The 16,411-nt window shown below is 46.7% G+C and overlaps 2 protein-coding genes across 6 annotated transcripts in view; both read left to right on the forward strand.

Moving 5' to 3' along the window:
* GNAL (G protein subunit alpha L) overlaps nt 1–16,411 on the forward strand; it is a 187,140-nt gene that overhangs the window by 147,978 nt on the left and 22,751 nt on the right. The window lies entirely within an intron of this gene.
* On the forward strand, nt 7,176–10,326 carry CHMP1B (charged multivesicular body protein 1B). Its single transcript, XM_008261022.5, has one exon. It carries the CDS (start codon nt 7,813–7,815, stop codon nt 8,410–8,412), a length of 600 nt encoding a protein of 199 aa, XP_008259244.1. The 5' UTR covers nt 7,176–7,812; the 3' UTR covers nt 8,413–10,326.

Consider the following 16,411-nt stretch of genomic DNA (forward strand, 5'->3'; position numbering starts at 1 on the left):
GTAGTGGTAAAAAAGAAGGGAGTAGTGATATGTGCTACAACACAGATCGACCTGGAGATCATGGTGCTCCATCAAAGAAGCCAGACATGAAAGACCACGTGTTCTATGATTCCGTATATGTGAAATGTCCAGACTATTAGGGTTACATAGGACTGAGGGATACAGGTCAGAAAGTAACTCTGTTGGGTACAGAATTCCTCTTTGGAATGATGAAGATTTCTAAATGGCTTCACAGCTCTGAATATACTTAAACTTATAACTGGCTTGTTCTATTTTAACTTGAGCACTTCAGTAAAAATAACAGGAAGCCTGCTGACCATTTGAATCAACCAAATTTCAGGGCCTTTCTATTTAATTCCAAAGGAAAAAACAAAGATTCCATTCAGAAGTGATGAGTAGATTGAGCAACGAACATTAAAAAGCTCTTTATCCTGTAATGTGAATTCTGTTTCATCAATGTGCTGAGTATAACAATAGGTACACAACTGAGAGCATTCACTGTAAGATCCTTAAATTTTCAAATTTTATATGTACTTACTTTGTCTTTTTTATCAGTTTAAGAGAGAGAAAAAAATGAAGACAACTGGAAAAGCCAAAAAGTGCTGATTCAAAAATATAGATCCCATATTGAAAAATATGCCTTCCAATTTTTTTTAATTATCTTCATGAAAGTTGGTAGATGATTTCCAGAAGGTTACTTCCACAGATGTTCTTCTCCATTCAAGGCCCGACACAGCACCATCCAGTCAATAGGAGGTATCGTTTGTATGAGGGTACTCAAAAAATAATCACAAAAAACAGAACTTCAAACATAAGCTTATTTTGGTGCAAAAAATTTTGAAATCCATGCATAGTTTTCTTTATAATATGCATTTCCCTGTGAATTTTGGAAGACCCTTTGTAGCGATATGTCATTACTTTTTATGACCAAATAACCTGAATAACTAAATCTAATCAGGTTTTGCAAACTCTGTCAGGAATGGATTAGTGAGCCACTGTTACTGCTCACATGGAATCATTGTTTGCCACTGTGCCTAGAACAATGCCCAGTACATAGTAGGTGTTCTATCAATATTTGTTAGATAAATAGGTTTTTACAACTTTTATGTTGCTTTCTCTGTCACTCAGAGGCTGTCATTTCTCAGGTATACGGACTAGTTTTTCTCCTAAGCTCAGCACAATATTGTTCATTACAGCAATATTCACAGTAGCCAAAAAGTGGAAACCCAGATGCCTGTGAGCTAACGAGTGGATGAGCCAAGCATCCACAGGGGCACTGTTAGCCACAAAAGCAACCAGGGCTGACACACGCCAGAGCCTGGCCTTCCGCCGGAGCAGAGGGGGCTGGGAGCTGGCAAAGGACATCACAGATTGACTCCCTCCTCCCAGTAACCATGAGACTGCGGGCACAGCGTCAAGAAATGTAACTAAGGCTTTTAAAGCTGGGTTTTTCAGGGTATAAAGAAGCTGCCTTTTGGCAATTTAATATCAAAGAAAACATCCATAAATGGAAGAAATGAAAACATCCTTAGGATAGTGCACATCCCGGCAGTTAGAGTAAAATTTCTTTACTACCCCAGTCTCTGTTGATCTCATAATAACAATGGCTGGTGTCCACAAAAAGCTACCTTTGAAAATGTAAGCTTTCTCCTATTAGCATATTAACTTAAGGAAAACCAGACAGAAAGGGAATTTCTGTTCGCTTACTAACAGCTTGATTCCCATGACAACAGTTAAGTGCCTGGGATGCCCGTGTTTCCCATTCTGTTTGATCTTATTAAAAATGTTGGTGTTGTGTTTTATTCTGTGAAAAAGGAATAAAAGAGTCTTCATCCACTGCTTGAGGCAGGAGGTAATTCCCAGGAAGCTGCTTGACTGTGGCTTTCTGCTGAGATACAGGCAGTGACTAAATATATCTACTTCTGTGATAGGCAAGACTTAGATCATTTTGCCAAAAAAGGAAATTTTTCATTAGCTTCATTTGAATACGTTTAGTGACACCTCAGATCTCTTGTAAAATAAGGCTCAGCAGGAGGTGAACCTGGATTGCAAGGTCAGTTTCTCATTCCAGCTCTTCCTTAGAATCATGATGTGAGCTAAACAGATCCATGTATGATCAGCCCTTGGTATCCACAGTGATCTGAAAATCCACAGATACTCATGTCCCTTACAGAAAGTGACATGGTATTTGCATATAAACCTGCAGTACCATACGCTTCACATCGTCTCCAGATTACTTACCATAATACACTGCATATGCTATGTGAATAGTTGCTGTACGGTGCTGTTGATGGAATTGTGCCCGAGCGAGTGCTGACACAGGAGCGCCACACGCTGATAAACTTTGGAGTCCTTTATTGCCAGCGGTCGAGAGCAGGCTTATGCCCTAAAGAACTCTCATCCCCGAAGTTCAAAGGAACAGGATTTCTAAAGGCAAAAACCACAAGGAGGGGAGGGAGAATACATGGTTGCCAGGGTCGGGAGAACACATGGTTACTAGGGTTAAGCTGACCTAAAGCATATGTGAAACTATCAATTACAATCTTGACAATACCAATTACAATCTTGACATTAGTCTAGGTGCCAACCTAAATCATATGTGACAAATTACAGTCCTAACATTAATCCAGGTGCAGCCTATCTGTTCTAAGCTTGAGCAGTCAAGCTAGGGGATTTCTGTGTTTTGCCAAGCGGGAAGTAGTGTGCTGTTACTGTCTGAGTTTTAGACCATAGTTAGTTTCAGACCAGAGTCTCACAGCGGGGGTGCTTTTGCAAGACGGAGTCTCTGGTGTTCTAAAAGGAAACCCTGCTGTCAAGGTGTCACTTCAGAATGATGACGCGAATACGCACATTTTATCCCCAGCTGTTTTCCAACTGCAGTTGGTTGAGTCCACAGATACTGGAACCTGTGGCTACAGGGGGCCTCTGTGTCCAGTCTCCCCAGACCGCTCTCAGAAAGTTCTCTTCGCCTGGGAGTCCCCTGACCTTTCTCCACACAGTGTTGCAAACCCTCTCCCTGGAGAGCATCTACGGGGGGCTGTGGGGTTGATGGGATGCCACAGTGGAGAAGCAGAGACCCCAGGGGCTCCCAGTGAACAGCATCGGAGCTGAATACACCAGCGGTCTCGTTCCCTTGTTCCAGTGCATGTAAGTGACACTGAGGGATTTGCAGGGTTTTGCACAGCAGTATAATTGAAATTCAGTTGGGTTCAATTCTTTTAACTCCAAACTCAGGCTTAAAAAATCAGTCTCTCTGGACGGTGCCGCGGCTCACTAAGCTAATCCTCCGCCTGTGGCGCCAGCACCCCGGGGTTCTAGTCCCGGTTGGGGCACCGGTTCTGTCCCGGTTGCTCCTCTTCCAGTCCAGCTCTTTGCTGTGGCCAGGGAGTGCAGTGGAGGATGGCCCATGCACCCACATGGGAGACCAGGAGGAAGCACTTGGCTCCTGGCTTTGGATTGGCGCAGCACACCGACTGTAGCGGCCATTTGGGAGGTGAACCAACAGAAAAGGAAGACCTTTCTCTCTGTCTCTCTCTCTCACTGTCTAACTCTGCCTGTCAAAAAAAAAAAAAAGTCTCAAAAATATGCTAAGATTTACTATTAAGTGCTGTTTTGCAGATGTTATTCCTAAGATTTATTATATTTGAGACATGATTAATCATGATTACTTAAAGACAGTCTAATGGTTCCTAAAAGGAGAAATATGTGCTACATTCCTTGCTGATTAGATTTATCAAGAAAGCTCAGTGAGAAGAAGCCCTGGGGGGAAAAAATCTTCTGCTGTATGGAATTTAATAATTGCATCAAGTTTACCAATTACTTACCTATCCCCCACTGTTCACTCTCTGGCCTTGCCCTGTCCTGTTCATTCTCTCGCCTTGAATTTGGTAACTATCTGTGGAATGCAGTTATGAACTGGAAGATTCTAGCCCAACACCATCAAATAGCAGAAGATAATATCTCATGACTCAGTTTGAATAATTTTAAGGTTAGCACTTTTAAATATACATATATAGAGAGAGAGACCTCCTTTAGATGATGAGTGTTCACTGTTTCCAAGGAAACTAATGCTGTAAGGGTACGTCACAGAAGTACAGAAGTCATAAGAAACACTCTGCTTGGTTATAGGATCCTGTATATTCTAAATAGAAGTGCTAAAGATAAACGTTTTCTAGTAGTACTAGTACTCACTGAGTTAGGTTACCAGTGATTTCTAACATCATCCTACCTTGTAACTAAGCAAATGGCTATGAGTGTTGCAGCAGTGTTACTACAGAAGTTGTGTTTGCTGTAGTGCCTATAAACCAGATACTTTTCTCACACCTGTATTGGATCCAGAAGGTTCTCAGTTGTGATCAGAATTGTCACAAGACCAAAGTCTTTTTGATAACAATCCCAAACTAATCGCCCCTGTGCTAGAGCCACAGAAAAGAAGCACTGTTCTAAAACAGATGCTGGAAGTTGTCCCTCTTGATGGGTCTTACAGAAAGGGGAACTTAAAAAATGGGTTAGATGCAGGTGCAGGTGAGAGGGTCATTAAGGATAATTCTTCAGAAACTGACTGGGACCCCTAGGCAAACAGAGCTATCAATGAGTGGGGCTGAGCAGACCTGAGGAGAGGACTGGGTTCAGTCACTTTGAGGAGTTGAGGAAGGATTTTGCACCATGGATTACCTGGTGTCAGGGAGACACTGGATGTACGATTCTGCACTCAGAAGAGAAACTTGTTGTAGAAATGCACAGGTGAGAGCTGTCAGCTCTGGATCCTGGCGGGCACCACGCGCATGTCTGGGGTTGACAGAAGGAAGAGGACAGGGGCCGAGGATGCTGCTGCGGCAACCCAGGGAGAGCAGGGGCAGCTGCCGAAAGCGAGGTCGCCTGCGCCCCTGCGTTCCAGGCTGCCCTGGTCTCCCTGAAGACACCCCACCCCATTCTCTAGACATCGTATGTCCAGGCCAGATAGGAGGGCGGCCATCATTCACTGCGGGTAGCTTCAGGTGATGGTAACTTCTTTTAACAACCACCCTTCAGCTCATACTAACCTTGCAGCCCATGCAACCCCTCAGACTTCCCAAAAGAGCGCTGCTAAGTCAGCTGCTTCTTTTACACTCAGTGATGATCCTTCATTATTCTTGCTATTGGAATCCCCATTGTTGTATTTATTGGTTCCCCCAATAAATCCATGGAGTCTGATTTCTAACACTCACAGATGTGTGGTCATGGGCAAGTTACTTAGCACTCTGGGCTTGCCATTTCCTGACCTGTAAACTGGAGATACTGTGGGATCCATGTCGTAGGGTTGGTGAGGATGAAATGAGTTAATTCGTGGAAAGTGCTCAGAACCAACCCTGGCACGGATGTGCTTAATAAACGCTGGTGGCCATGACCATCAACATCAGGGGTTCATGTGATGATTTTTCGAACAAGCTCACCTAACTAGCACGTGGCACAATGAAAACTATGGAATAAGGGCCGGCGCCGCGGCTCACTAGGCTAATCCTCCCCTTGCGGCGCCGGCACACCAGGTTCTAGTCCGGGTCGGGGCGCCGGATTCTGTCCCGGTTGCCCCTCTTCCAGGCCAGCTCTCTGCTGTGGCCAGGGAGTGCAGTGGAGGATGGCCCAAGTGCTTGGGCCTGCACCCCATGGGAGACCAGGAGAAGCACCTGGCTCCTGGCTTCGGATCAGTGCGGTGCGCCGGCCACAGTGCACCGGCCGCGGCGGCCATTGGAGGGTGAACCAACGGCAAAAGGAAGACCTTTCTCTCTGTCTCTCTCTCTCACTGTCCACTCTGCCTGTCAAAAAAAAAAAAAGGAAAAAACAAAACAAAAAAAAACTATGGAACACAACATGGGAACGTGGACAGAACTGGTTTCAAACTGCAAGAAGAGCCAAGGACCCAAATGGGGAAGAGTAGAATAGAAGTGAGCAGAAAAGGGTGCCTGAGCCCTCTATTCCCACTTCAAACAGATTTCTTTCCTTTTATTGGTTTTGTGTATTCCATTTCTAGTAAAGTTCCATTTGAAGAGTCTTCTTTAGCTAAGAAAAAAAAAAAAGAATCCTGGCTGTGCTGCTAACTTGGGTCATGGCCTAGCCCTCAGCTAAAGTCAGATTCAGCAAAGTCTTGTTATGTAATGTGCAAGAGCACCTGCCATGTACCACTGGGGAAAAGGAATAAGCGTTTTCTGCTTCCAAGTGGTCCTATTGCAATGGGAACGTGTGCACACGGACCCCATGCCAGGCATTTGCCCTGTGCTATGGTTGGTCACCATCCAGAATACAGAAGGCTCCGTGGAGAAGGCAGCTTCGGGAGGCTAGCAGGCTCTCAAAAGGCAGAGAGACATGGACAGCAGACCCTGGTAGCAGAAGTAGTGTTCACAGAGGGAGGGATGTTGTGCCCATCCTCACAAATAATGAGCAGCGTCCATGCTACAGTCTGGTGCCACTGGCACAGGAAAGCAAGAGAAGGGAGCCAGCATGCTGCATACAGGAGTTGAGCCTCCATGCCAAGGCTCTGGAGCAAGAGTGACGTCATCAGAGCTGTGTTTTGAGAAGATGCGTGTGGCACCAGCACCCCTTGTAATGCACTGTGCTGGACCGATTGGCAAGCTGTCAGAGGAAGCCCGAGGGATGCTGACACTCTGGGCTAGAAGGTCTCTGAACAGAATTGGCTCTCAGCATTCATTTTCAGCCTAGCTTCTAAGGGCAGATTGGGCCTTCTTATATTGTGTTACTTCTTTTTTGGAGGAATCTTTCTAAAGAGAAGAATTACAGCTCACACTGCTGCTGTGGGAGAGCATGCCTCTTTAAAGGGCATAACACACAGTGAGAGTTTCAGTGTTCGCCCGTGTGTGTGGGTCCCAGCACCTCGACATTCTCTGCCTGCAGAATTGAATGACAGCTCAGCCTGTCAAATTCGAGTGTGAGTGAAGTTCCTTGGATATTTATAAAACATCAAAAAGATAGAATCATGTCAGCAGAAGATAGGACTTTTTATTATTAAGTCACAATTCGATTTCTGGAGAGTTGCTGGCAACTCATCTGCGAGCTGAAAAGCCACGGTTTCAGCTTGGTGGTGCCACGAGGTTGTTCTCTCACCACTGCAATACCTGCAGCGGAAGTTGTAGTCCCAAGTTTGAGAGGCGAGCCAACATACAGCTTTAGTTTTTTAGTTTTATGATATATTAACTATCCATGATTTCAGGTTCCCCTGAGGAAATGGACGTTAGTCGTGCAAGTAAAGCAAGCCCTAGTCTCGATTGGTAATTGACGTTCTGCTGGGTTTTAGCACCCTGGCCAGATAACCCTCGTTAAGCCTGCCAAATTGAGAGCTTGGATATTTTTCACGTGCAGCTCTCGGCCAGCCTAACTACGTCAGTATAAATAATCCTAAGAAAGTGCGTGTGCACACTAGTTTTATGAATTTGATAAACATGTTTAAAAGCCTGGTGGGTCGCAGCGCAGAAAGTCTGCCTGGACCGCTAACGGATGGCGTCCAGCGCGGACGCTGCCAAGTGCAGGTTGGCCGGCTGGAACCCCGCCTCCGTCGGAGATACCCGGAGCCGTCCGTCAAATATGCCCCGCCCCCCGGACGTCCCTAGCGCCGTCCTCCGTCACGCAGGGCCCACCCCTAGCGTCATCCGACCCGCAGGCCCCGCCCCTGGCGCCGTGCTCTGACGTCACCGTCTGCGCCGCGCACAGAAGAAACAGGAAGTGGGACCAAAACAAAGGAGCGGCGGCCGGGAGCGGACCTACCTCATAGCCTCTCGGTTCCGCACCCGGCCCTGGCCGCCGATCCTAAGGAGCGGTCTGACCATGTCCAACATGGAGAAACACCTGTTCAACCTAAAGTTTGCGGCCAAAGAACTGAGCAGGAGTGCCAAAAAATGCGATAAGGAGGAAAAGGCCGAAAAGGCCAAAATTAAAAAGGCCATTCAGAAGGGCAACATGGAAGTTGCGAGGATACACGCCGAAAATGCCATCCGCCAGAAGAACCAGGCGGTGAATTTCTTGAGAATGAGTGCGCGGGTGGATGCGGTGGCTGCCAGAGTCCAGTCGGCGGTGACGATGGGCAAGGTGACCAAGTCGATGGCCGGTGTGGTTAAGTCGATGGATGCGACATTGAAGACCATGAATCTGGAGAAGATCTCCGCCCTGATGGACAAATTCGAGCACCAGTTTGAGACGCTGGACGTCCAGACGCAGCAAATGGAAGACACGATGAGCAGCACGACGACGCTGACCACTCCCCAGAACCAAGTGGATATGCTACTCCAGGAAATGGCAGACGAGGCCGGTCTCGACCTCAACATGGAGCTGCCGCAGGGGCAGACGGGCTCTGTGGGCACGAGCGTGGCGTCGGCCGAGCAGGATGAACTGTCCCAGAGACTGGCCCGCCTTCGGGATCAAGTGTGAGGGCAGACCCGCTCCGAGGTTTCCTGGCTGTGGCCGCCGAGGGATACTCCACCCTGGAAACTCACCGTGCCAGAATGCTGACTTGCCCTTCTCCCTTTGGGTTTACAGCCCTCTCCGGATGTAATAAGAAAGTCCAGTCTTTTCGCAACTCTTAACTGGATTGCAAATTTCTGTATAGCTTGTGATGATGTGTATTTTTATAGCTGCCTTTTAACAACTAGTTAATTTGGTGTATATGGGTCTTTCTCGAAAATTTGGTCAGAGCTCTAGTTTCTGTGTGTTCAGTTTTCCACCCGTAATTATCAAACTGTAATTTAACTTAGTATGATTGACAATACCTGGAATGAGAGACAGCGTGTAAAAATTAGAGGGGAAATGATTAGTTTGGTTACGTGGCTATAACCCCCTCATTCAGTAATTGAATGGACAGTACTGTTTCTGTATGTCCTATTTATTTTTCCCCATCAAGAAACACTGCAATTGATCTGTTCTCATAACTTTTACTAAAATTATCTTAGGACTTCCGTGCATAATGCGTTCTGTTCACATTCTATAAATTTTTCATGTGCTAATTGTATAGCTTGAAAAATACCACAAAACTTCATTTGTTATCAGGAAAAATTTAATTTCATTTATATTTTCTGTTTACTACGGAGGGTTTTTTAAAAGACAGAAGGTTTAACACTGGATAGTTTGTTTCAAGCAAACCTAACCCGTTTCTAGTTGTTTTTCCCATTTCAAACTTTAGACTTATTACAAAGTGTGTTAATTAGCATGGCAGTCATATGACTCACTTCAGCATTGCCAAAGAACTGTTGATTGCTTTGGGGAAACCCTTGGGACTGTGTGTATTTAGGTTTTGTTTTGACTTTAATAACCAAAAGTAGAAATAAAATTAGAACTGCATTTTAAGTTCTAATTATTTGCATTTATTATTTTGTCTTAAAGCAACAACTCTTTAGGAGCCTTGATAATATAATTTGGAATGTTTTATCTAGCCATTCAGATCTTAAATATAAATGTAGCCAGCTGGAAGTCTGGGAAGAAGGAAGGGGGTAGAATTGGAAGGGCAAAGATGGGCTAGAACCCAGCTGTACCTGCTTTCTGTCATCCCAGGAATGTCGTGTGTGTTCTCTGGCTGAAGTACGAGGCACGTAGCCCCTACTTTCTCATAGCCTCAAAACATGGACAATAGCAACTTGCTTTTGCCTTGGCGAGAATCCTTTATATTAACCTAAGCTCAGTTCAGTTCCCCCTTTTCTTCACTGGAAGATTTCTCCATAAGAGAATGCCACTCTTGCAGAAAGTAATTATAGGGATTCTTCATGTTCCCTGCAAGATTCATAATCAGGTGTGTGCACCATTGTAACATGTTTTCCAGTGTGCCTGAGTGTTTAGGAAAATAAAAAGTAACGTGTGCTGAGGAGGACCGACCTCTTGTGTGTGAGTTGTGTGATCTCTGCCTGGATGTTGTTCCGAAGTCTGCTTGAAGGGCCACCTGTTGATTGTGTGATTAGCATCTGCTCCACAAAGGCCCTGTAGAAGACTGGTGCGTCTGTCCACCCGCAGGGCCATGTGACAGTACAGCAGGAGCCTTGACCCCTCTCTAGACTGAAAGAATTCATTACAGCCTCAAAGATAGCTTAGTGGGGAATCCTTTGGTAAATTTAAGTCCCTTTTATAATGCAGATATTCCCGACAAAATATATATATTTTGTGAGATTAAGCAATGCTTGTATATGCTTGAACTTTCTTAAAATGTTCACTTCATACTATATGAATGTACATTTTTACGAATCATAAATATTATTTTCAAAAGCATTACAGGCCCATGAATTATTTCCTCACTTTTGGAGTTGATAAAACCCTGAAATGTAAATCATAAATTTATCAAATAAATAATTTTAAACCTTATGTTATTGCATATGAGTGTGCATCCTATTTAAAGGGCTATTTAAGTATTCAGAGAAAGATTTAGTTTGGAAAACTTTGTGTTTTTCCAGACTGGCTCCCAATCTTACTCCCAGAATTTGTGTTTGGTTTGCATGGGATTTTCGTGCCTATTCCTTGGAACCATGTCTGTTACATCCTAACCCTAATTGTTTCTTCATGACAGGAGTCTTACTGAAACTCCTCAAGGCCAAAGCATATGAAAGGTTCCAACTCTTAACGTTACCAGGAAATAGTGCTATTTTCCATGTAACTGCTAGTACTACTTTTAGTCATTTATCTTTTATTTTTCTACCCTCAAATGCACAATGTCTAATGTGAATATAGAATTAATGGGGAATACTACAGCGGGGTGGTATACAAATTTAACTCCTTCACTTTCAGTTTATTCCAGTTCAGGAACCCACATGACCTCCGCTCTTTTTCTTCCTGAAGGAGTATCAGTTTACCTGTGTCTCCTTTAAACTCAGACACTTAGCCTACCTTGCTGCCTTTGATTTGGAAAGGACCCCTAAAGTAAGCACTAGCAACTGGTATGGAGGTCAGCCGGCCAATCCCACGGTGAAGTGAGGATTTTGTGTGCAATACACACAGTACCCACTTGGGGGCAGTTCTGCAGCCAAGATTCAAAACTCAGGGTCTTTGGTACAACCAGCAAAAGGCTAGTGACCAAAAAAAAAAAAAAAAAAATGAACAGGCTCTTGTAATTTTGTTTTTTAAATCAGCTGGCTGGAATTAAGCAAAATGCCTGCCTCGTGTTCCCGGCTGTGTTTTCTGCAACCATACTGTTAAGTTCCATAGGGAGGCCGATCGGTGTCTGCCTTGGTCTGGGCTCCTGGGCCTGGTACAGCACACAGTGGGCTGCTGGCAGTGTCTCCAGGACAGAGGCATCCTTGCCAGGGTGCTCTTGCTCAGGTGGTGCCCAGAACTCTGTGATGACAGCGGACGCAGGAAGGTGAAACCTGGGCTGAGCTGACCAGAGCCCCGAGGATGGACCCCTCACAGCATTCGTCCAGTGTTTCCCCCTGAGTGTGTACAGTCTCTCTCAGCTGAGTGGTGTGAGGATAATCAGCTCCACAGTGTTTACTCAGAATGAAAACAGTAAAGATTTAAACCAGGATGTGTCAGGTGCCGGCTATGTGGGGCTTCTTTCTAGAAATAAAGAACATGTTTTGCCCTTAAATGACATTCAGTACAGTTAGGTAGACAACATGTACACACACACACAAAATGGATATGGGTGCGTTTTGTTGTAAAAGTTCATCAAATGAACACTGTAATGCACTGGACACGTTATTGTATTTTACACCTCATCTTTTAAGAAGGGGCTGAATCACAGTATCAGGCAGCTCGCAGCACTGAGCACATCAGGAACCGGTACAGGGACAAAGGAACAGCGTGTCCACGGGAGGTAGCCGTGGCTTCTAGGAGCAGGCGGGGTACAATCTTGAGTTTCAGAGGGAAGCCTCAGGGTCTGAGAAGTGCAGACTGGGCAGGAGTGGGGGAGTTCGACGACGTAAGAGGGGAATGGAGAGACTGGACAGCCGGCAAAGAGCATGGAAGCCAGGTGGAAAGGGTGAACTTCCCCTGAGGAGGGAGGCAGGTGCAGCAGTCATCAGAAATGGTTGTCCACGTGGCCCAATCAGAGCACAGAGCAAGGCGTCCGGGGAAGGAGTTTGGGACTGGTCTGGGGATCTCATCCAGCCACAGACGCTGAGGCAGGGCCTGCAGCCAACGCCGCTCCTGCTGGTCTGAGAAGCCTCTTCTCGAAGCGGAGATCTTAACCCTGCCACACATTAGAACCACCTGGTAAAAGGCGGCTGCAAAAAGTTCATGGAAAATGAAGAGATAGGTTCATTTTGACACTAGCAAAATTTGAAATCCATGCATTCAAAAAACTCATGAAAAATGCATATTCTGAAAAAAAATGCCTGTATTTCAACATTTGCACCAAAATGAACTTATTGCTTTTTTTTTTTCTTTTTTGAGAGGCAGAGTTAGAGAGGGGGAGACGGGGGTGGGGGAGAGAGAGAGATTCCATCTGCTGGTTCCCTCCCCAAATGGCTGCAGTGGCCACTGCTGGGCCAGGCCAAAGCCAGGAGCCTGGAGCTTCTTCTGGGTCTCCCACGTGGGTAGCAGGGGCACCAGTGTTTGGGCCATCCTCCACTGCTTTCCCAGGCCATCAGCAGGGATCTGGATCAGAAGTGCAGCAGCCAGGACTCCAGCCAGCATCCATATGGGATGCCGGCATTGCAGGCAGTGGTTTTACCTGCTACACCACAGCACGGGCCCGAACTTATCTTTTTTTTTTTTTTTTTTTTTATTTTTTTATTTATTTATTTTTTTTTTTTTTGACAGGCAGAGTGGACAGTGAGAGAGAGAGACAGAGAGAAAGGTCTTCCTTTGCCGTTGGTTCACCCTCCAATGGCCGCCGCGGATGGCGCGCTGCAGCTGGCGCACCGCGCTGATCCGATGGCAGGAGCCAGGAGCCAGGTGCTTTTCCTGGTCTCCCATGGGGTGCAGGGCCCAAGCACCTGGGCCATCCTCCACTGCACTCCCTGGCCACAGCAGAGGGCTGGCCTGGAAGAGGGGCAACCGGGACAGAATCCGGTGCCCCGACCGGGACTAGAACCCGGTGTGCCGGCGCCGCTAGGCGGAGGATTAGCCTAGTGAGCCACGGCGCCGGCCCCGAACTTATCTTTTAACTCTGTTTCCACATACTCTTTGAAGTATTCATACGCTTTATCACTACTTGGGTGATATTTGTCTCCACCAATATTTTTATATCGTGTAGATGAGTATCATGAATTAAATTTCAACAACACAGTAAGAAAAACTTTTTACTCGCCTTGACAGAATTCTAACTTGCCACGTATTTTCACCATAGAAATCAAGTATATCTCAATTAAATGTAGTTGGTGCTTTTCCTCACATCCAGGAGTGTGAGTATAGAGGCCTTTAGCAGAATTGTTTTCATCTTTAACTGACTTTCCTTGTGCCCTCTTCATAGCCTATTCCCTGGTCATAAGAATTCTGTGACTTTGGATTATTTTAGTAGGGAAAAAGACAACAAATGGGATTAAAAAAACATGAACGGCATGGTTTTGGGTTTGTTTTATCAATGCCAAGCAGAAGAGGGATCTAAATGATGAGAATAAAAACATTTCTTCAGGGCAGGAGTGGTAACACAGCTGGCTGAGCCACCACTTGGGATGGCTGCATCTCATGTCAGTGCCTGCTTCAAGTCCCGCCTCTCCTGCCTCCGCTTCCAACCCAACTCCCTGGGATGGCAGTAGATGTGTCTGGGAGGCAATAGATGATGGCCAAGTACTCGGTTCCTGCCACCCCGTAGGAGACCTGGATGGAATTCCTGGCCCCTGGCTTCAGCCTGGCCCAGCCCTAGGTGTTTGGGGCATTTAGGGAGTGAACCAGCAGATGAAAGATTTATCTTTTTCTCTCCCTCTCTCTCTCTCTCTCTCTCCCTCAGCCTTTCATATACATTTTTAGAAAGAATATCTACAAATATGAACATCCCCAGCTATGACAGGAAATAATGGGAAAATCAGAATAAAAATTGTTTCTGGCTACTGTAATTTGTTGCATCCATAATGCGAGGGGTTTGTTACCACTGTAGTTTGGTGTTGCTGGGAATTCTTAGCTCTGCTTAATTTTTCTGCTTAGCCTGCAGGGGCATATTTAAGGAGACTGCATTTAACCTTGAAACTGTAGTCATATGGAAAATTCTGGAAGACTTTTAAAATTCATCTCTAGATATGCAATCTTAGGAGCTTCAGTTTGAAGAAGCACTTTTACGACATGCTTGGAAATATGCCAGTTGAACAAAGATCAAGGTGGAAGACTGGCAGAAGTCTACTGCTGTATTCTGTTTTTTTGTTTTTGTTTTTGTTTTTTTTTTTTTAATTTGAAAGGTGGATAGACAGAGCTCCCATCTGTTTGTTCACAATGGCTAAGACTAGGCCAAGCGAAAGCCAGGAGCCCAGAACTCAAGCCAAGTGCCCCATGAAGGTAGCAGGAACCCAGGTACTTGGTCCTAGGAGGTCTACACCAGCAAGAAGCCAGAATTGGAAGCTAGAACTGGGACCAAAGCCCAGGCACTCCAGTATGGGACACTAGTATCCCAACCACCAGGCCCAACACCCACCCTGCCACCACCTACCTTCTTTATTCCATAATGTCTTTAAAGAACTGGGGCGGGGATTGGTGTGGCACTTTCACATTCAAGGGTGAATTTTCACATTTTATTCGCATGGCGCAAACCTGAACTCCACAAACTCAGTATATACAGCACCAGCAGCCATTCCAAACGCACTCTTGGAAATGCTCCATGAGGCCTCCCAGAGTGTCCCAGAGGCTGGGAAGCAAGGGTCACAATCTGCATGACAGCCATCCTGGAGATTAGGGGTGGGGAGAGGCTGCCACCTCTCCTTTGTCATCACAGCTCAGAGTCACTTCTCTTTGATAGCCTGCAAAAAGAGACTCCCACCAGTTCTTTTGGAAGGCAGCCTTTAATCAAGCACTTCAGAAGTATTTTTTGTTAACCATCCCTCATTTTTTCCAACCTAAACTAGTTATTACCATATGAATAACTTCGCCCACCTACCTCTACCCTATGTGCATCCAAGTTTAAATTGGTTACTTCCTAAATTCTAACTATAGCCCCAGGCTTCATTGTCAGTTATTAGTTCCCTCCGGCCCTGCTCATCACGGCTGACTTGTTTCTGTCCCACACGCTCAGTACTCTCGTCTCCTGTCCAGAGGATGGACCATCTCTGAATCAAATTGCTGCAGTACACGTGGCACAGGGGACGTGCTTTCTCGCCCCTGGAAACCAGCCTGTGGGCCCAGCCAGACTGCAGCTGCCTTGTCGCTGCTGCAGAAGCCTCTCTGTCTTCATCAGAGACTCCTTCCCCATGAGCTGCTCAGGAACCGTCTGTCCTGCCCTGGAGCTCTCCACTCCACCAAATTCTGAGCCCCCAGCCACCCTGGAGGTTCCAAACAGAGCCTAGCTGCAAGGACGGGGCCCCGCCCTCCCTCCAGCTTCCCAGATGTCCCTTCCTGGGGCATTTCTAGCACTGCTGCTGCTGCTCCTTGGAGCCAGCTCCACACTCCTTCTTCATTCAGGTAGGGACACTGGCACCTGCCAAGGTTTCCAGTGCCTCTTCCAAAGAGATCACCAGCAGATCGGGGGTTGGGGGGAGTGGTCCTCGGGCTTCTCCGCGGCCCGTTCACATGACGGACAGAGCAGTCGCCGACACAGGCATGCATAGCCTTCCCACCTCGGAAATGACCGCAGCCCTGCCTGGTGAGGCCACCACCGCTTCCTGTCCCCTGAAAAACCATCGCTCACACTGCGGATCCATGCCTGACCAGTTCCGCTTGTGGTTCACCTGCCGTGGGGGCGGCTCTCGATGCAGCCCTGAGGCAGGTTTTGTGCCAAAGCAATGGTATGGGGATGGAAGCCGCGGGAATGCCACGCCCCTCACTGGACCCTCCTCGAAGGCTGTCTTTAGCCTCCCAAAAGGAAAGAGTTCATCTGGGACTTGGGCCCAGCGCTTCATTAAATGGCCGCCTTTGCTCCTGTAGAGGAGGAAGGGAGCTTCCTCCACTGTCTTGGAATCTGTGGAATGAGAGGCCCAGGACAGGTCACTAAGAAAAAGCACTCAGCTTGCACTTCCTAGTTCTTTGGGAGCCTTTGTAAGAAAAATGGAAACCAGAGCAGCATCCAGGCCTCAGAGCTGTGTACCTTTCTAATAACAAGGGTGAACTGTGGAAGAGGAAGAGTGGGGTAGAATCGGCGAAGCTTCTAGGGGCAGGACCGGGGCGGGGCAGTGATGAGGCAGTGTGTGTGTGGGGGGGGGGGGAGCAGGTGCACTGTTTAAGGAGACTTTAAACAGGTCCCTTTGGTGATAAGAACTCACTCTGTCCAAGTACTTGGGGACACCTGCAAAGGCATCAGCTCACAAGGACTGGCAGGTGAGGCAGCAGATGCGGGGTGGATACTCTGAGTCCCTCCACCTCTCCCATATGC

The sequence above is a fragment of the Oryctolagus cuniculus genome, chromosome 10 (assembly GCF_051225735.1).
Source record: "Oryctolagus cuniculus isolate XC-2025 breed Fujian yellow rabbit chromosome 10, ASM5122573v1, whole genome shotgun sequence".
In the NCBI taxonomy this organism is placed as follows: domain Eukaryota; kingdom Metazoa; phylum Chordata; class Mammalia; order Lagomorpha; family Leporidae; genus Oryctolagus; species Oryctolagus cuniculus.